This window comes from Colletotrichum siamense (genome assembly GCF_013390195.1).
Source record: "Colletotrichum siamense strain Cg363 chromosome Unknown KSG_Cg363_contig01, whole genome shotgun sequence".
NCBI lineage: Eukaryota > Fungi > Ascomycota > Sordariomycetes > Glomerellales > Glomerellaceae > Colletotrichum > Colletotrichum siamense.
Genome location: NW_023501014.1, coordinates 7,304,103 through 7,324,143, shown reverse-complemented (window position 1 = coordinate 7,324,143; position 20,041 = coordinate 7,304,103). Strand labels below are relative to the sequence as shown.

General features: G+C 48.8%; 4 protein-coding genes across 4 annotated transcripts; 2 read left to right on the top strand and 2 right to left on the bottom strand.

Annotated features, from left to right (window-relative positions):
- Positions 1 to 1,122: 1,122 nt before the first annotated feature.
- Positions 1,123 to 2,322, top strand: ivoB-3 (N-acetyl-6-hydroxytryptophan oxidase ivoB; the record flags this gene model as incomplete). The annotated part of the gene is made up of 4 exons (XM_036633692.1): positions 1,123 to 1,271; positions 1,325 to 1,509; positions 1,559 to 1,935; positions 1,999 to 2,322. 4 exons carry the CDS (start codon positions 1,123 to 1,125, stop codon positions 2,320 to 2,322), a joined length of 1,035 nt encoding a protein of 344 aa, XP_036502540.1.
- Positions 2,323 to 7,839: 5,517 nt separating this feature from the next.
- CGCS363_v001842 (uncharacterized protein) lies at positions 7,840 to 8,721 on the top strand (the record flags this gene model as incomplete). The annotated part of the gene is made up of 1 exon (XM_036633691.1): positions 7,840 to 8,721. One exon carries the CDS (start codon positions 7,840 to 7,842, stop codon positions 8,719 to 8,721), a length of 882 nt encoding a protein of 293 aa, XP_036502541.1.
- A 948-nt stretch (positions 8,722 to 9,669) lies between these two features.
- CGCS363_v001841 (Transcriptional activator ARO80) lies at positions 9,670 to 12,949 on the bottom strand (the record flags this gene model as incomplete). Its single annotated transcript, XM_036633690.1, has 3 exons — positions 9,670 to 10,058; positions 10,110 to 11,899; positions 11,946 to 12,949. The coding sequence occupies 3 exons, from the start codon at positions 12,947 to 12,949 to the stop codon at positions 9,670 to 9,672; spliced, it is 3,183 nt and encodes a 1,060-aa protein (XP_036502538.1).
- A 2,628-nt stretch (positions 12,950 to 15,577) lies between these two features.
- On the bottom strand, positions 15,578 to 17,380 carry CGCS363_v001840 (Protein phosphatase 2C-like protein 1; the record flags this gene model as incomplete). The annotated part of the gene is made up of 3 exons (XM_036633689.1): positions 15,578 to 16,084; positions 16,137 to 16,835; positions 16,886 to 17,380. The coding sequence occupies 3 exons, from the start codon at positions 17,378 to 17,380 to the stop codon at positions 15,578 to 15,580; spliced, it is 1,701 nt and encodes a 566-aa protein (XP_036502539.1).
- Positions 17,381 to 20,041: the final 2,661 nt, after the last annotated feature.

Sequence of the window (20,041 nt, the reverse complement as noted above, 5' to 3'; positions counted from 1 at the left end):
CTAGATGGGTCCATTCGGCTGCTACCGTCCCTTTTTATGCTCGTCACTGGATCTTTGCGGAGCTGTCCTTCGGATGGCAGCTAAAAGCGTGTGGGTGGAATAAACATAAGCATTGACACATGGCATTGGGAATGGAGTGCTGCGGGTATGCTTTCAGGTGTGCCGTCCACGGACGTTGGTATGGCCTCCACAGACATATGACAGTGGACTCAAACGGCACTGCTTTCCCGAATGAGTCGGCGAGGTAGAGACTAGGATTTGATCCTTACATACAGCAGTATCGGAGCTACGTGCATTGGTATACAAGGCGATTTGAGCACACAGCAGCTCCTGTCTCTGGCATGCCTGGGTTGGCTACAGTATCTGAGACTGTGCGTTTAGTACAGACAATCGGCATTTTATGAAGCCGTATTCTGGCGTCCTGATGTTTGAAAGCTAAACGAGAACCTTCCGCAGGCCAACAGGGGCACCGGCGATCATGTCCTTCGGCAGAGAATGGCTCGGATCCGACAAAAATGGGTAATTCCCAGACTCGCGTGGAGAGCCGACCCCATCACGGCTGAAGGTGACTGTAAGGAAAAAGCTTAGCTTCAATAAGAATTTTCCCAACTCCGCCGACGGTACGCGGTACGCGGCTAGAGACTGTACGGGATTACAAGGATCTCTACAGGATACGCTAAAATTAGTGAACCTTAGTCAGTTGTCGACCGAGGCTTGAGCTGTTTAATGTTATCAGATCGAAACCTGGACCCGCATCGTCTCCACGCCGCTCATATCCATGCTGCTGGCGGAATGAGGGCGGCGGGGTGGGGCCGCAGTGACGGGCTTCTCCTTATCCTGTACCACCAAGACGACTGTCTAGACTAGGGGTGCGTCTCGGTGATATCGGTCGGGATGGCTTCTTTGTCGTTCCCTGAAGCTATGAGTCGGAGGAAGATAGGCGTATGTGGAGGTACTGCGAGAAGGAATGGAGAAGAGTAGACGAAAAGATTCAGCCATGAGTGTAACTGGTAAGGGGGCCAAGCATATAAAATGCTGAAAGAAAGCCTCAGACATTGAATTGTCGTACCACCCTCACGCCACTCTTCTCTCTTGGAATCGTTGTCCTTCGTTACAAAAATCATGGCTCCTTCCTCTACTAAGTTTCTGCTGCTCAGCTCTCTGGCTGCTTTGGCCACGGCGGCTTCGTTGCCTGCCTCCAATTCAAGCCTTACCAGAGGTGCTGTGAAGGAATTTCCAGAGTGTACCACTCTGCATGAGAGAAAGTCTTGGTATGTTACTAGGCTTTTCAGATTGATAAACCCCTAGCTAACACAGATGTTAGGACCGCCATGACCGATGTCGAGAAAAAGGCTTACATCGACGCTGAGCTTTGCCTCCAGAATAAAGCCCCGAAGCTGGGCGTGAAGGGCTCTCAGAATCTTTGGGATGATCTGATGTACGCCCACATCTATCAAGCCAACGTCATCCACAACGACGGCCCCTTTCTGCCCTGGCATAGACTTTACAGTACGTAATTCCATATTTGGGGAGAATCCTCTGACTAACACCACTGCAGTGCGTGTTCACGAGGTCTACCTTCAGACTGAGTGTGGCTATGAGGGAGGCCAGCCGTATTGGAACGAGCTCGAGGACGCCGAAGCTGGTTTCTTGAACCAGTCTACCGTCTTCGATGCAGAGACTGGATTCGGAAGCTTCAAGAATGGCGAAAATGGCTGCGTTGCCGACGGACCTTTCGTCAACCTGACGATGCACCTGAACCAGACGAGCAACAACGCCAACTTCTGCTTCACCCGCGACTTGGACCAGGACAGCTTCTACCAGGCCAACAGCACCTACGTCAACGAGTGCATGGCGATCGACACCTATGTGGACTCTTGGAACTGCTGGGGCACCGCCCCTCATCTTGCCGGCCACATGGGCGTCGGCGGCACCGTAAGTCCCACTCGACAGCGCTCTGCTCATCACACCGGCAGAAACTGACTTTTTGAATTGTAGATGTTGGACGTTGTTTCCAGCCCCGGTGACCCGCTCTTCTTCCTTCACCACACGAACCTCGACCGTCTCTGGTGGGAGTGGCAGTCCGTCAACTTGACTGCGCGTCTCAATGAGATTGGCGGACCCGTCGTCGCTTCCGACGCATTCCTCGAGATGTCCAATCTTGAGTATCCCGGTGCTGACCTCATTGATTACAACGGCGAGAACGGCGGCAACGTGACCACCATGGCGCACAACCTTTGGACAGCGGGCCTGCTGCCCAACATCACCATTGCGGATCTCATGGATGTCCGTGGTCCCATCAGCTGCGCTATCTATGTCTAGACGCAGCAGTGAGTGCTTCTGAAACAATCACTTGATCGTTCGGTTCGACCTAGACGAGAATTGACGATAGTACGAGGCCGGATCGTATGGGAACAAGTACCGAGAATCTACCATTTCCGCTGTAATTGTCGTGATCTTGTTAATTTTGGATTCTTGGGGCAATTCGATTTCCATGTACATAGTTCAACACTGTAACAAATTCAACTTCACTTTTGGTGAGGAAATTTCTGTACTCATTGAAGCTAGTGTGATCCATGTTGTTTTTTGGCAGAACCCAGGCTACATGATGAGTGGCTCTGATGTTGAAAATTAGGCAGCAGTGGCACGCTACCGTTTCAACTAGCGGCACCCATCCACTTTCTACTTCTTATCAAGATCCAAGATTCCATCTCAATACATCTGAGGTGAAAATTGTACTGTTTTCATTTTTGAGCTTTTCACATATCAACATGGAGCAATCTGCTGCGCGGCCTGGGGTGACTTCTCCGCGTCGAACGAGACAAAGGGCCAAGTTGGCAGCAGCGGCAGCATCCTCAAGCAACGCGGGGAACGAGACGAGACTTTCTATCTCAGCAACAGAAGAAACTTCAAAGTCAGAAAGCTCTGTTATTCGTACGCTTCCCGGAAACCTCGGCAGCGGCCTCAAACCCAAAGATCTCTCAAAACAAGACCTCCGACTTCTTCTGAAAAAGCGCCGGCTGCTACTAGAAAATCAGATCTTGATTCCAGAAGACATGCAAATGAAGGGGCTTTCGTCTTCAGTGATAGCAACTCTCGTTTTCGCTCAAGAGCAGCGCTGCTACCTAATCAAGCTAAATTAATTAAATTAATTAATCAGCTAATTAAAATGAGGCTTTTTTTAGAGTTAATTAGCTAAACTTATAATACCCTTAGTTTAACTATCTTAATTAAACTAATATTACTTAGAAGAATAAAAATCTAGCTTCTAAACTAATTAGAATTTTTAAAAGATTTAATAAAAAAATAAAAAAGTTAACTAGATATTCTTTTTTAGTAGTTTAAGGTTATAACTCTTTAAGTTTTTATATTATAATTAATAACTTAAGTTAGTTTTAAATTAATATCTCTATAATTCCTTATATAGTAGACTTATTATTAGCTTATTAGGTTTTATTATAATATATCTCTAAAAAAAAAAAAGTAAGTAGTTAATAATATTAGTTTAATAATACCTTTATACTAATAAGTAGTAAAGTAAAGCTAAGTACTTCTTAGTAGTATTAGCTTTATTACTAAGAAGTACTAAAAATACTAAAATTTGCTTTTTATTATATTACTTAATTAATATATTTTTAGCTTTTTTATTAAGAGTTAAAAAAAGCTTATTTTTAACTTCTTTACTAGCTTTTAAAAATAACTCTTTTTAATATTACTATTAATATTATTATTACTACTATTATTATTACTACGTTTTAAAGCCCTACTTCTATATACTTCTAAACGCCTTTTTTAACCTCTCTTTTATTATTATAATACCTCTACTAATATATAACTAATATATTAATTACTTTATTAGCTATAAAGTAACTCTTTAAGGGATTATTACTTAGATTTAAGCTTTTTTAATTATTAATAATATATTAACTACTAACTTTAATAAATATACTACTCTTAAAACTTTACTTTATATTATTTAGAAGGAGTAGTATTATATTAATATAGAAGCTATTTTAAAAAAGAGTAGTTAAAGCTATACTTCTTAGATTAGGAATAAAGGTATCTTTATTTATAAAATCCTCTTAAGTAATATTAAAAGTATACTTATTACTTACTTACTTTCTATTATATTTTTTTATATATTAATAATATATCTAAGTAATACTTATTAGGTTTATTAATATTATAATAAAGTTAATACCTTTAAAAAGCTATAAAAAGCTATTACTATATTTAGCGCTAAGAAATACTTTAAATCTACTTACTATATCTATAAAGAACGCTTTTATACTAACTATCTATTTAGTAATAATTTTATAGATAATAAGTACTTCCTTAAGCGTTAATACTTTACCCCTATTACTATACTTTATAGTAAAATCTCTTAAATTAAAAAGCTAGCTATTAGCTTCTTTATTAATATTAGTAACTTTTTCTTAATATTTAGTAACTAATATATATAGTATTTATTTAGTTTTTTTAATTATAATATCTATAACTAAATATATTAGTTAAGGGATTCTTAGAAAGTTTAATTATATTACCTCTATATCTCTAAGAAAGAATAAATTAGAAGTAAAATATAGAAAGTACTTATAAAGGTCTATATATTATTTAATCTATAGACCTCCCCTAATTAATATATTATTATTATTATATTTAGCTACTTTATTAACTAATTAGAGAAATAGACTTAATACTTATTAGCTTTCTATTATTAGCTTAGTATTTACTCTAATAAGAATATTATTATAACTATTTATACTACTTTTATAGATTAAAGTTTTATTAATTAAGTTAATATTACTATATCTAATAATATTATAAATAATAATACTTACTTTAAAGCTCTCTTTCTTTCTCTATTATCTTTATATATAGAAACTAATACTTAGTAATACTAAATTTAATACTATAGCTATATCTTTAACTTTATTAGTTATACTATTATTTATAATATTAATAATAAAGTATTTAAAGAGGAGTTTAACTATTTACTTAATATTAGTAAAGTTTAAAATAACTTAGCTTATTAGAAGTAGAAAGGTTTTATTAGTAAGCTTTAGAATATTATTAAGTATATTAAATTATTACTATAATAATCTAAAAACTTCTTAGCTATTAGTAATAAAGCTATTAATAATAATACTAACTTTATTTTATAAAAAGAGTTATCTTAAGAGCTAAATTTAATATTAAGTAATACTACTTAATAGAACTTAATATATAATATAATTAAATAAGCTTTACTTAAATATAGCTAGATTAATAGTTATATTCTTTATACTTTAAGTCTTCTTAATAATATAAATTATATTCTAAATAAGGATATCTTTATTAATAAAGACTAATAAGTCCTTATAGAGTTATATAAAATATTTAAACTACTTTATAAGTAGACTAAGAAATATAAAGACTAAAGTAAAGGTAATAAGTATAGTTAATTCTAAGAAGTTCTAGTAAGTATAAAGTATCTCTTAGATTATCTTAAAGATTAGCGTAAGCTCTTTAATACCCTTATTAATACTAAGATTAACTATATAGCTACTTAACTTACTAAGAGTTAATTATAGTAACTATTTTAATTTATAAAGGTATCTTAATACTTTTAGTAAAGCTTAATAGTAGTTTTATAATCCCTATTAATTAATAGTATCCCTATTTACTTATAGCTTAAGTATTTATAGTTATAATACTTCTAAGATATTAAGTTTAACTTTTATAGATATTTATACTTATTAATTATTAATAGCTAATAAGTATTTAATAAATACTATATTAAGTTTATAAAGTCTCCCCTCTATATTACTATAGTAATTCTATATCTTAAGTAGGGTTTATAATAGCTTTAGAAATATTAAAACACCTTAGAAACTTATATATAAGTATATAATACTTAAAAAAGACTTTATAAGTATTAATAATAATAATATACTAATATATCTAACTAAGCTAATCTATAGCTTTATTTATAGCTTCTATAAACTATATTTATATTAATTATTATTACTTTAAGAACTAAGGATTCTAAATATTATTAATAGTTAGCTAATAGGGCTTATAATACTACTATTAATAATTTTAATAAGCTAAAGTAATATTTCTATTTCTCTATTACTTAGCTTATTAATAACCTTATTTAATAGTAGATTTTATATTAATAGACCTTCTTAATACTTAATAAACTTACCCTTAATATCTTTACTATCTTAGTAATAATAACTAATTATAAGAAGGTATTTAGTTTTACTAAACTTCTATTAATATTATAGAAACTATTAATAATACTCTTAATACTTAAGTAAACTTAATACTTCTAGAACTAAGTTTAAAGTAGTATTATTACTATAAATAGCTATTACTTTAAGTAGAGGGACTAAAAAAGGTTAAATAGTTTTAAATTATTATATAATATATATTTTAACTTTCTAAGAATATTATAAGAAGTATTACTAACTTCTTATTTAGGTAATTATATTTAAAACTAATTAAAATAGTTAATTTAAATAAGACTATTATGATTATTAAGTTAATTAGTCAAATTTAACCCTCAGATTTAGCTTAATTGATTGGTTAGCAGCGCTGCTTAAGAGGAGGCTGGCGCCGCTATCTGCATATCTCCGGACGGCCTCCTCCTCACGTGCTCTCATTGCATAGCCGAAACCGCCGATGACTTCGATGCGACGCGAAGCCACTGGCTCCTCTTTGCCTCTGGCCGCGTAGTGGAAGCAAAGCCTCTGGCATGGAATGCTAAACGCGATTTGGCTCTCTTGAATATCGTAGCGGCCCAGGAACCCCCATCAATCTCATCTGCATCTCCGGCTGCCAGTTAATTTCCCTTCATCACAACGGCCGTCTCCACTCCACCTCTGAAGTCCCGGCTCATATGCGTTGGACACCCAGGAAGTGAAGATTTTGAAGCTTCAGAGCCGGGCGTCAAGACGGGATATGACGTCCTCCACCTCAGCGCCGGGACTTTTAGGGGCTGCGCCGAGGGTCAGGATGTGCAGGATAATTCAGAGATTGGGGCGTTGATGCATACTTGCTGGACGTATTGGGGACATTCAGGGGCTCCTCTCATCGACAGAAAGTCTGGGAAGTTGATTGGTCTGCATTCCTCGTGGGACGATGAGACGGGCATGCGGAGGGGCGTTACGTTGGAAGCTATTCAGGGGTTCTTGGCAGAGAACCAAAAACATCTGGCCGAAAGTCTCCAAAGAGATTGATTTCTCAAGGAATCACCATTAGTCCCGAATTCAATCTCAACTTTGATCAAAACCTGGCGGCGACCCACTTCTTCCATCTGTTGTCTTTCGGAGGAAAGAGCGCGGGTGAGAGGGAAGCGACGCTCCCGCCTCAGATGAACGACTTCAACCTCCCACCCACCCCTCCTGCCTGTTGTCAACAGTCTGCTCACACCTTTTCTCTAGCCCAAAGATCGAGAGGAAAACTTCTTCCCGTTTTCAAAATTCCTTACCCTCTCCACCACAACCCATATCCAACTCATCGACCAGGACAAGGGCCTCCATCTATCCCAACACCAACGCGCGCCAAAGTTCCAAATACCTTCATTATCCCAGAATCATTCGTCACTATTTCTCTCACAGCAAGAGAATACAGCCATTGTTCTTCGCCCAGTCTGAAGGAGATCCAGCGTGAATTGCTGTTTGAAAACCCAGCGCGCGCCTCTCACGACGTACACTCTCAAAGACCGACGCGTAAGTCATCAAAGCCGTCCTAACAAACACATTGCGAGCGCGTAACTGATAGACATAGCCGCGCACTCATACTCCTCCACGTCTGGGTTTCAGCCATCTGCCTACTCGGCCAACCGCTACGATGGCTCCCATCCCTCTCCCCACATCCCATGTGGCTCCTCTCTCTGTCGAACCCTCCCACAAGCCAACACCTCTCCTCGAAGCCTGGGTCCTATCCGACTCTAGCGCAATCGCAAACATCGGCAAGGGCTTCCTCATCGGATCACTCATCGGCTTCATCATAGCCTGTGCTCTCTGCTTCTGGTACCCCTGCATTCACTTCTACTACGCCCTACCCGGCGAAGACTACCACAGCTTCCACATGCCCGACTATCGCAACTTCCGCCTGCGCCTCCGGCCTCGCGGCGGCTTCCGCGACTTCGCCCGCCGCAGGCTGCGTCTCTTCTTCCTGGGCCGCGAGGAGCGGACCATCGGCTCGCGCACCGACGACGAGGAGATTGTTGACCTCGAAGCCGGTAACAATATCCCCCTTCAGCAGGGCGTGAACCAAGGCCTGCGCTCCGAGTCTACCGCCCAGCAGAACGACCGACCGGTGTTCCAGGGATTATTCATGTTCAACCACCCCACTATCCCCGAGCCCATCTCTCCCCAGACGAGCGCCACTCCAGAGATCACCATCACCCCTCCTCCTCCCGTCGTTGCCGCCCGCCCCCGCGACATCGCCTATGAGAACGCCCAGAACGCCCGCGTCCGCCAGCAGACCATCGACAGTATTACTTGCCCCCGCGAGCGCGCCCTCCAACAGGAGTTCGAGAGCAACCTTCGCGAGATCGAGCGCCGCACCGAACAGTCCCCGGCCACGATGCCGCCTATCGGTCCCAACGGCCACTTCACGCCTCGCCATAGCATGGACGCCATCCACCCCCAGCAGAGCGAAGAGGAGACCAGCGGCGGCGCCCCGTTCTGGGGTTGGCTCCGCTTCCCCCGCCCGCGCTCTGAGTGAACTCTCCCAGAACGAGGCCACAAGAACGACGGCGGGTGAGAATGCAAACGATCAGATGAACTATGAGATCAACGACGAGACGATATCCCATCACAAGGGTACGATATCCACGACAGGAAAGCACAGGATGAGAATCGGGGGTGGAAAGGATTGGATGGAGACTTGGGTTCCGGATGGCGGGGATATGGGCCCAACATTGTGTGTAGGAATAGAGATCCAGACGAAGGAGACGACGCATTCTGTTCTTGGGACAAGACGAGAGATGGATACAGAGACCACGGATCTGGGTTTACCACGCAAAAAGCTGCAGGAATCAAGCAGTACCATGTCAGATAAAACTCGATACTCGAAAAGGTTTGCTTTTCCTAGGACACTCACCTGCTGCGTCGAGGTGCCCAAACCTCTCTATCTCCGCACATTACATTATCGGCAGGAGCCGAGAAAATGATAAGGGATTCGTACTTTCCAAAAAAGAAAGAAATCTGTTTATAGCCTAATAAACCGTCCAACTCGAGCAAGCACCCCGGAAAACTCCGCGTGCTTCGTTTGACAATCGAGTGCTGAAAAGGGTATCTAAATCCATACATCTTGCCGCCAATCTCATAAGGTAAGGAACGAAAACTCGTGCCAAAACAAAACCAAAAAACCCCTTCGTACGAAGACTTGCGTCTGAGACGGCAAAGTACCTCAAGCTGAGCAATCAAAATAATTAGAAAGCCAATGCTGATGTCCGTACCCCATACTCATTCACCCCAATTTTTCCAAGAAAACAAGCACTTGCCGTTTTTCGCAAGTCTTACTCATTTTCCGACGACGTCACGTCGTGTGCTTTTGCCAAAATGCAATTTTTGAACCCCGCTTTTGCTTTTTTGTCTTCCGTTGCCCAATTTTGTGTATATCGTTATCTCTCCTTGGGGGTCATCAATACTTTTGTAGCCCTGTCTGGGTTCAGGGGTATGACGGCGCGCCGTTCGTGCCGTCCATGACGTTGAAGTTATCCATGGCCATGTACTCAAGGAGGTCGAGGCCTCCGACGTTAACGCCCTCGGCCGTCATGGCCACCGCGGTGTTGTCCATGTTCTGGAAAAAGGCAGGGCCCGTGGGCAGGTACCACATCTCGTTGCTGGGGTTGCTCCAGTCTGTCGAGTCGAAGAGGTTGTCCATGCCGGTCGTGGAGCCTGCTGTGTTGTTGGTGTTGTTCGTGTTCGTGTTGTTGCTGGTGTTTTCGGGGTGAGGCGCCGGTGTGGAGGGACCCAGGACAGAGGCGGCACCAGATGGGTAGGGAAAGTTGCCCGTGGTGAGGTCGAAGGGCGTTGCGGATATGGCGTTCGGGTCTTCTGCTTGTCTGTTAGTCCATGAAGTCGACTGGGAAGCGTGCCAGGTCTTACCGTGCGGGTTGAGTCCATTCCGCAGTTTCGTTGCGTGGTTGGACCAAGTTTGGCCGTTGACGCCGTTAGCCACCTGCCCATCCGCAGCGCCAGCACCATCAGTGATGCCATGGGGATCCGGGCTTCTTCCATCCGCGGATGCGTGACCTAGAGTAGGCGCCTGGATGAACCGGTTGCGAAGACGACGGGTCAAAGACTCGAGCAAGTCGGCAAAGCGAATGCCCAAATGGACATCGTCGACGACGCAGTTGCGGAGAGCCTCGACGGTCTGGTCCATCAAGTCAATGCTCATCTTTACATCAGACCGTGGCGCACCAAGAGCGAAGGTCTTGAGCAAGAACATGGCGCCGCTGATGATGCGGAAGTACGTCCGCACGGGAGCGTGCTTGAGGTACTCTCCTGGGAGAAGCCCCTCCACCACGGTTCTGAGAAGGTTGCGACTACCGCTGATGACTTCTTTGATGTATTCCTGGTCAGTCGCACCAAAGCCACCCAACTGGCCCAGAGGCAGCTTTCCAAAGTAGTTCTGAGTCTGAGGCGAGAGTTGCGCGGCGCTCCCTGCGTTATGATTGCCGTGCGCGCCGTGTCCGGCGTGCGCAGTATTTCCAGCATTATTGGTGCACCGCTCAACGACTGCCTGCAAAGATAGCGAGTTGACATAGATGCGTACATACTCGTACTCGATAGTCAGGATGTGTCTGATGTACGGCGGCAGCCTGTACCGCTCAAACTCCTTCCACCAATCTTGCAGGAGAGGTTGGAAATCCTTCAGAAGCTCAGTATACTTGCCGCTCTGGATGATGTCGGTCGTGTGTTTTCGTGACCTGAAGAACTTTTCATTGCCGATGTGCATGGCATTGCTGATACCGGCCCAGCAGTGGATGATCTGATCGTCAAGCTCCAGGTCCGGAATGTAGTTGAAGGCATTGGACAGGGAGGACGGGTTGGTACCGGGTGTTGTGCCTTCAGTCGATGTCGGCCGTCGACGGGTCACGGCGGGATCGCTCTTGCGGAGGACCTCTGGAACCATGCTCGTCCAGCCGAGGCGGCCGGCCAATTGAGTCAAGTAGATCAACAACAGCCGCTTAATACGGTTTGCGCGCTGCCTGTAGGTTTCCTCCTCATACTCAGGGCGGGTGATTGCGCCGTCACGAAGCAGCTCATCAATGTCGTCAAACACTCCGAGCTCATATGCGAGACCCATCGCGGTGCTGAGAAGCATCCAGCACATTCTGTCGCTCCTCCACGCAGGTTCGAGCCAGCTGTCAAGTCTCCGGCCGCCAATGTTGGCCGAAGGCCGCTGGTTTCCGTTCTCATCGGTGCTGATCAAATCACTACCCTCATATGACGGGAGCATGAGCTCGTCAATGGCCTCGGCAGGAGGAAAGTGGAGCGCGCGGGGGTGCCACTCCGTCAAGATCATGAGAGACTCGACAGTTCCTAGCGTCCGCAGACTTCCCTTCCTCATTCCACGCCAAGGAGCCGTGCTGCTGGTTTGATCCTCTATGACGGATGAAGCTCCAGCCATCGCCGCCGTAAATCCACCGCCGAAAGCCTCCTGGCCCCAAAGACATCTCTCAATCATCCCTCGCAGATAGGTCCAGAGCTGTTCATGGATTGCATGAGACCGGCAATGTCCACCAGTTCCCGGGATCTTTCGATATCTCGACGAAATGGTAAGCAGGGTGATTGTGAGAATCGGCTCCTCCGTGAGAAGAGTAAGATGCGACGCAGGGTTTCGGAATGTCGGCGGCGAGATGGGTGTCAGCGGGGAAAGATATTCGTAATAGCTGCTGTGGTCAGTTGTGTCACATTTCAGGCCACATGGGGACTTACTAGTCGATGTAGTCAATGGCCTCCTGCGCAGAGAACCAGCCAGCCCTGACGAATCTGAACCTTCCCCAAGCCTTGATGGCATCTTGGTATCCAGGTTCCCCAGAGAGATCCCGCTTCGTCAGCTCGGGATCGATGATTGGTGGCTCCGGCTTGGTCGACACCGAGGGACGGCCGGCGCTCGCAGGTTTCATGGTCGCGCCCGGGGTCACAATCATGGGCTGCGGAGGCAGGGCCGGTATGGATGCGACACTCTCGTGGCGCTTGTGGTTCGTCACAGGGCTGTGAGCCGGGAGAGGGTAAGCAGCCGCGTCTTGGGACTGGCGGAGCTGGACTGACCTATCCGTGGCCGCCTTATACAGCAGATCCAAAGCATCGTGGGGTCCGTATACGCCGGGGCGCATGAGGTCCTGGGCCTCCGCGTTCTCGAGATGGGCGTTGGGCTCGTCCTCGAAGGTGCCAAACTCTGCGCGGCGCGTGCTATCGGCCTGGCTGACGGTGCTCGGGGTGACAGCGCCGCGCGAACCGGAGGGGATGCCGGGGTCGGTCGGTCGACGGAGGGGTTGGTTTCGGCCGATGGAACCGCCGGGGGTCAAGGGGACCTCGCTGTAGAGTCGGCGGTCGATGGCGACGGGGGGACTGTCTTCGACGTGGAGACGCTTACGGCCATTGCGGATGGTGTATTCGTCAATGTCTTCAGGTTCGTCGGCACCGTCTTCCGTCTTGCGCTTTCGTCGGGTCGCGCTGAAGTAGCATTCTTTGCTCTCGCGTCGGCATCGCACGCAGGGCGGATCGTGGGGGTTGTCGACGCTTCCCAAGTCGCAACGGACCTTTCTACGGCGACACGGGATACAGGCCTGGTAAACGCGTTTGTGCTGGGGTGCAGCAGGCTGGGAGGCAGCGGTTGCTGTCGGCGCAGAAGGGGCAGCAGCGGCGGCGTTTGTTGAAGGAGCAGAAGATACAGTCGGGCTCAGGCTGGATGCTGTCTGGGCTGGGTATTGGGCCATGATGGGCCGAACAGCGGTGCTGCACTCGTGGGTCGATGGCACGACTGGATTGTCTGCTTGAGGATTGACTCGGTCGGTTTGCAACGGGATTATGGAGGGGGGAATAAACACTGAAGCGGCTTGGGGTGGGAAGCCGCAAAAAAACGGCGGGCCCTGGGTTTTGTCGGCAACCTTTGGCTGGGAGGTGGGACCTCTGCGACCTCAACGTCGGCCTGTGACTGGTGCTTTGCCTTAGCTCTCAGAAAGTGGGTGCGGGGTTGGCAAGGTGGAAAGTACGTACAGATGTAGGGTACTTTGCAGGCCCGGTCTTCGTACTGGAAAAGAAGGTACCTTGAAGCTCTCCCTCCAGCTAAAATAAGCTGGGCAGGTGGAATTCTCGGCGTTGATTGCTAACCTACCTGATAAGGCAGCCGGTACGTACCGTCAGACCCTCTGCCTTACCTTAAACACCGACACCGACGGGAGACGGGGACACCACAGACTCTCGACACCGAGAGGTGGTAAGCTGCGATCCCTCGTCTGGTATTCGCGGAGACGGTTTCCCAAACACGGGGCGTATGGGTACTCGTGCGCTGCACCTCACGCACTGCTGGGACACGATCCCGTATCGACAGCAATGATTGAGGGTTTGTTGGACTGGAGAGCCCCCAGAGAATCCCCCGGGATGTTTGCTCAGCTTGCTGCTGACTCCGTGGACGACTTATTGCTTGGGGGTTGATTCAGGGTAAGACAACACGGTATCGAAAAGATAACGGCCGTCGTCAACGAAGGCGGAATAAGTAACGTTTGCTGCGCTCTGATTGGCGGGTGCTGAGGGTGCCCAATTCAAGGATTGACAATAAATGGCAGAAATGGTGTAACAACAAACGGGCAAAAGACCACGGGAGAAATCAAAGGCGCAATCGACCAGATTACGATGCAATTGAGATGTAGGAAGAGAGATTCGCATCACCAGATACAAACGGCTTGGCTCATAGCCCCGGGGGTTGATGATGCATCGGCCACAGCAGCTGGGGAACACACGAGACACGCAACAGCCTCTAACGTTCAATTCAATACATAATGGCTTACTGTCTAGACGACGCGTTATGTAAAAGGTTCCCCAAAGTACCCGGGCCCTTATGTGCGGCATCGTATTCCTGCCTTCCCGATCTTGCCTGGCTGGCGCCCGTTTCCCCCGCCTCAAGGACCAACCCCAGCAGCACCGTAACACGCCGCCCGGCGCCGCGCCAAAGAGGTAGGTCGGATTCCAGACTCCAGCCCTTCTCGTCTCGGCCCCCTCGGTGTAAGGTAAGGCAAAGGTGAGGTCACCTGAATCACTTGCCATGCGCAGAGCAAAGGCCAGGTAAGGTAAAGCAAACTTGCCCAGCCATCCGCCGCCCGCCCCGCCCCAGATCGGAGAACCTGGAGTAACAAACCTGGAGAGAAATCCTGGGGATTTGGAGAAGCCCAGGGGAGCCCGGGCCAACCGGCAATCAGTACACCCAGCGTACAGATGGCATACCTCCTCCTACCTGTTGCTGTATGTACAATTACGAATCACCTGCACTCCCAACATAAATTCCGTCCTCTTGAGGCACCTGAGAAACTCAAACCCCCCAATCCCTTCAAGTTGCGCCCATCCTCCTGTTCGCTCTGGATGCTCCGGGTGCTCTGGCCGCCATCCCTGCATCGCACCAGTGCGAGCTTCTGCTGTGTTGTCAACCCGCCCAAGCTTCACCCCGCGCCGCCACCTGCGGCAGCTCGAGGTCACGTTGACCACTGGGCGCAGCTGGTCACGTTCACCGTCCAAACGAGATCCGAGCTTTGGATGCTGCCTTTTCCTTTACCTGCCAGTCCTCTTAGTGCCGACAAGTCGTTACAGATCTGAACATGCCTAGCTCGTCCCAAATCGAACCCCCGTCTCGGAGATCTGGGCAATGACACATGGGACTTGGGATATTGCCAAGATAGTGACCGACATGGCCCCAAAGAAAGACGAATATTCTGCCCTTCATCTCTACACTCGAGCTGATTACGGGGCGAATGAAACTCTATGCAGGTACCGGCAAGCCGTTTTATCTGCCCCGTGGTTTGCTTTCGGAACGCCAGCTTGTCTCTCGGCGCCAAAGGAGACTCTGGTGACGACACATTGACGTCCTCACTCTGGGATGTATATAATAGATCATGGCTGGCCACTAACTTTTCGGATGACCTTGCTGATTTACTTCTGGAATATGCAATTGCATCATGTCATTGTAGCGACAGCTCAGCTCTGCTGGACAAGACATGTTAGCCTCCGACAGGCCATGACAATGTTTAAAGACGAGACAGAGTACGATGGTTGTGGTCCTTAGCTGACAATGAGACGTCGGTGCAATTAACACGGGGAGGGCTCACAACAAGCACCAAGATCGCAGGTAAAGCCATTTAATAGCTAGATGTACAGATAACCTACAATAAGCACCCTTCCCCATCGGGCCGGCTCATTGCCTTATGCTTGCTAACCCCTGTTTCTGAACTCCTGATAACCTCTGCCTAGAGACATCTTGCAATGCCGCCCCGTGTATGAGCCATCGACACAATCGCAAGTCGCTCACTTTGAGACAGTTGAAGTAGCCAAGCTTATTATCAACTGCGTCACCGTACCTAGGCCTTCTTCGCCTTGGCGGCCGTGTCAGTCTGCTCCACCTCCGTAGGTAAAGGTGCAGGAGGAGCATCGCGGGCGATCTCCGGAGACTCAGTTTTTTCTTCAATGGGTCCGGGCTCTTCCTCGAGCGTCCCATCTAACGTCGTGGGCTTGAAGTCCCCATTGTCAATGGACGCCGGGTCATGTCCGCGTCCACTGTTGCTCGCCGACACGCCAATAGCAGGCGTTCCACCGTCCGCAATCTTTTTCTTCGTCTCTGAAACGATCTTCTCAGCCTCGCTGACCTTGGCCGCAGTCGTCGGAGGTCGCTCCACGCCAATGGAGCTTTCCTTGTCGTTTTGGCTCTCTAACAGCGCAGCCTTGTCCAAACGTACAATCATACAAGACAAATTATCGGTACTAAAACGATTCAACGCATGGTCGACCAGAAGCTTCGAAGCCTCAACCGGGTCCTCTATATTGCGAACGAGATCAACCGCTTCTTGGTCAGAGCAAACATCCCAAAGCTATTGGTGCGTCAGTAATGCCCAGAAAGCATGGCGTCAAGGAGGAACTTACTCCATCACATGCTATAATGATAAACTCGTCACTCTCAGGCTGAATAACGGTCTCGGTTGTGTACGGGTGCCCGGTGACAAGATCCTTCATATAGGTATCGCCAAGGGCTCTCGTGACAGCCAGCACGCCATTGACGCGGTTGTTGAGTATCAGACCGCCAGCGTTAGCTATACGTTTACCCTCATTCTCATCACTACCCTTGTGATCGTATGACAAACGCAAGGCTTTGCCAGAGCGGCAGAGGATGATGCGTGCGTCTCCGACGTTGGCCGTGTAAAGAACGCGCTGGCGGCTAGCCGAGCTCTTCAACTTGGCGTGTGCAGCCTCCGGGCTGTTCGCAGAGGCGGCCTTATCGCCGGTGGGCTCCTCTGAGTTTGACTTGACAGCCTTGGTGGCCGCTGCGGTGGCCGGCGCAATGGCCTGAGAACCAGTCGCAGATCGATCACTTGGTACTCTGTCCTCCCAACGCAACACAGCGACAGCAGCGGTGCATCCACTGTTCTTAAGAGGGAGCTTTTCCAACTGCGCATCGACTGAAGTGAAGGTTTGGTCGAGTAGCTCTGGAATGGGGCCGTTGGGGTTCTTCCGGATGGTGTCCTCCAAGATGATGTGCAACTTCTTTCCACACCAGTCTGCCGCAAAAGTTCCCGCGTGACCATCAAAGATGGCAAAGTATCCGTTGTCCGTCTCGACCATGTCCTGAGAAGCATCCTTGTCATCGGCAGCATCACTCTTTTACTGTCGAGGACAGGAGCCGGGGTGTAGAGGAAGTTGTACAGGAAAGCGTGGGTATCCTCCATCGTCCGGCGGCACTTCTTGTTCCTATCTTCCCAGACGCCGACACGGAAGGTGGAACGCGGTCCGGGAATAGACTCTCCGGCCGAGTTGTTGTGCTGACCCTGGGGCACGACGAGTGCGGGGTCCTGCTTGCCCAGCTTCTGCAAAGGAGTCTGCGCGCTCACATCCGAGTTGGATCGGCCAACCTGAGAGAAATTCAATGTGTTCTTTGCGTGAGCCAGCAGGCCGGCAGCCTTGCTCGAGACGCCGCTAGCCCGGCGTTTCTTATCGGCGGCTCCATCGGTCTGACGTCCCGGGGGACTGCTGTTGCCACTCCTCTTGTCTCCGCTAACGACCTGATCGGTAGCCTTGGGCTGAGCCTTCTCGGAGTCGGGCGAGGGCGACTTGCGATCTTCCTTGGAGTCGCTCTCCGCCTTGGGCGCTGAACTTGAGCCGCCGCCGAACATTCTAGTCAGCAGACCACTCCCCTGGTTGGAGAGGCTGCGACGCTTGCTTCCTGCCAGTTTAAAAAGCCTTAAAAGGATTCAAGGGTACCGTCCCGGGCGCGCGATCAGTTGAGTACGATAGGATGGCAGGGAGTTTGTACGTTCGTCGTCGGTGTATATTGTCGCCGGGAAAAGCGTCGCGAGGCCAGGATATCTGCGAGAGGGACAGACGGTGTTAGCTTTAGAGTTGTGAGCAAGCAATGTTCGTCGGATTCATGGAGGGGCAAAGTGGTCCGAGGCCGACCGGGAGCTAGGAAGTAAGTCGGGTCCGAGCTAGATGCAGATGAAGCGTCGGGTAGGAGAAGCAAGGGAAGAGCAATGTAGAGAAGCTAGATCTTTAAGCAGCAAAGCGATATCGCCACACAAGCGCCGGCTGGCCGCAATGGAGTGGGATATCAAGACAGAAGATGGGACGGGGTAGGGCTGCGAAAGGCTTCTTGAAGAGTGCGCGCAAAAGGACGATGCGGGATAGAGAGGCGGGAACATGCAGAATGCCAATGTCAGGAGCGTGATGTCTCTGTGTATAGATGGTGCTCCAGGGTTGATAGGTGACGTAGGCTCATTGATATTCGGAAGGGGGGGATCAAGATGGGAAGCACCAGTACTCACAAAAGTGACGTACCCACCGAGACGGAAGAGCGGGAGGACGTCGTTGGTAGGTGGTAGAAGAGCGAGAAAGAGACGGCTCGGGGGAGATCTGGAGGCGCAGTTTGCCAGCGGGATGGCAAAGGCTGCGATGTCGTCTGGGAGAAGAGCGGGTTGGTCAGGTTTGAAGTGAGATGAGGTGAAGGGAAGTTCGGGGACAAGGTTGTGGTGAGGCAGCAGATGCGGATGCGAATGTTGCGGCGCTGGGCTGGGCTGGACTTGGGCGGGCGCTGCGTTACGCTGTGGCTCTCCGCAGTGGGCAGCAGTGGCAGAGGAGGGGGAGGGGATGTTTGGTTGGAGGGGAAAGGGCCAGGAAGAGCGACGTGGACCGGGTAAGGTACGAATATCCGTACCTAGGTACCTTACCACCTTACGCAGGTGTGGTCGTGGACGTCCACCTGAGAAAGAGAAAGGCGGGAACCACGATTCGCAGGGTCGCTTTATTAGCGGCGCTTACCTTGACTCCGTTACGGGGAGGGGCCCTTCCAATCCCTGCGACTTAACACCTGGATTGCTGGACCGCCTGCTGGGTCGTTGTCGGGGTCAAAGGTGTTTCTGCAATGCGCTGCTGAGATACCTTTACGCTCTGTCGTGGGTTCGACCCAAACGAAGGGGCTTAGGCGGGCGGGATCTGAATCTCGGCCAAGAAACGTACGGGCACACGGGGGCGTTTAAACTGTCGTGGAGTGTCTGATGTCCGGTACGCGGTTTGGGACTCCCGGGACGAGGAAGGGAACCTTGGAGAGGGAAAGGATGGGATGAGATGGATTAAGAGAAACCACACTAGCCCGTCCGCCCTTTCTTCTGCTCGCGTCTTTCCTTCTTTTTGCTGAGGTAACCAGTGGAAGACCACCCGTGGACTGGACCTGCCCTGACGGGTCTGGAAGGGAAGCGCGAGATGGCCGAGTGACCTCACTCTGAGACCCAATGCTGCAAACCTGCTAGTCGAACTGGGCCTTTCCTATGCCGATCACCAGCCCCAGAGTCCCGGGCCCGATCTCTTTCTTTCTCACGATGGAGGCTACCGGCCGCTACCCAACGCTTCTTTTTGTTGTTGCCCATCATGAACCCGCCAAAGAGCTTGAGGATGAAAAGTCGGCGAACCTAGGTATTCTACGACGAACGCATGGATGGGTTTCTCACATTGCATGAACCGTTCAAGAACACCTCCAACTCGCTTTCCCCTTCTAGCACCGCCCGTCAGTCGGGATCATGCCGTGTAAGAGACTCAAAGCACCTTCCTACGCCGAACCGGATTTCCTTGCCTGCTCCCACGAACCCGTCGCTTTCATCCATTGCTGCTAAGGCCACGATGAGGCCCCTCTTGTGAAGCTTAGATTGGGTTGCCAAGCAGCTTGGGCCTTCGCTGTCTCTAGGCTGACAGAGTGGTGTTGAGTTTTGGGTCAAAGGAAAACTAAATTAGCATGTTTACCCAACAGCCGCCCACAGCGTCGGTTACTAAGGCAAGGGACGGCTGCAGTGGAGGCTATTCCCATGACACCGCATACGCTCTTCAGCACATCGCTTTTCGCGTCGTCTGCTGGACGTCTTTACTCAGCTCCCACGGCAGTGTTGGCATGACAGCTCAGCTTCGGAACCCTGGACAGGAGCGGGGAAGGTTCAGGTACGTTAGGCAGGTACCCTACCCTACCTTGCCCTGTTGTTGATATTCTTGCCATTTTTACCCTCACGGACGCCAGCAAACAACCTGCCCGAGAATTCGGGGTCCAAGTTGGGGTCCGGTTCGCTGGGTTGGGCTGGGCTGAGAGATCCGACAAAAGAAGCCAGGCCCACATTTGCGAAAGCGACAGCGTCATGCTGACTCGGGGGAATCCTGCCGACATGGCATTCTGCAAATCGTGTCTGTTGTCTGTTCATCATGTGTGCCTGGACCATCTGGCTTGGTGTCCACTTGGGATTTGTTTATTGTCGTGGCATCCAGCTGCCACCGGGTGCTCTTGAGGTCCCCGGCATAAA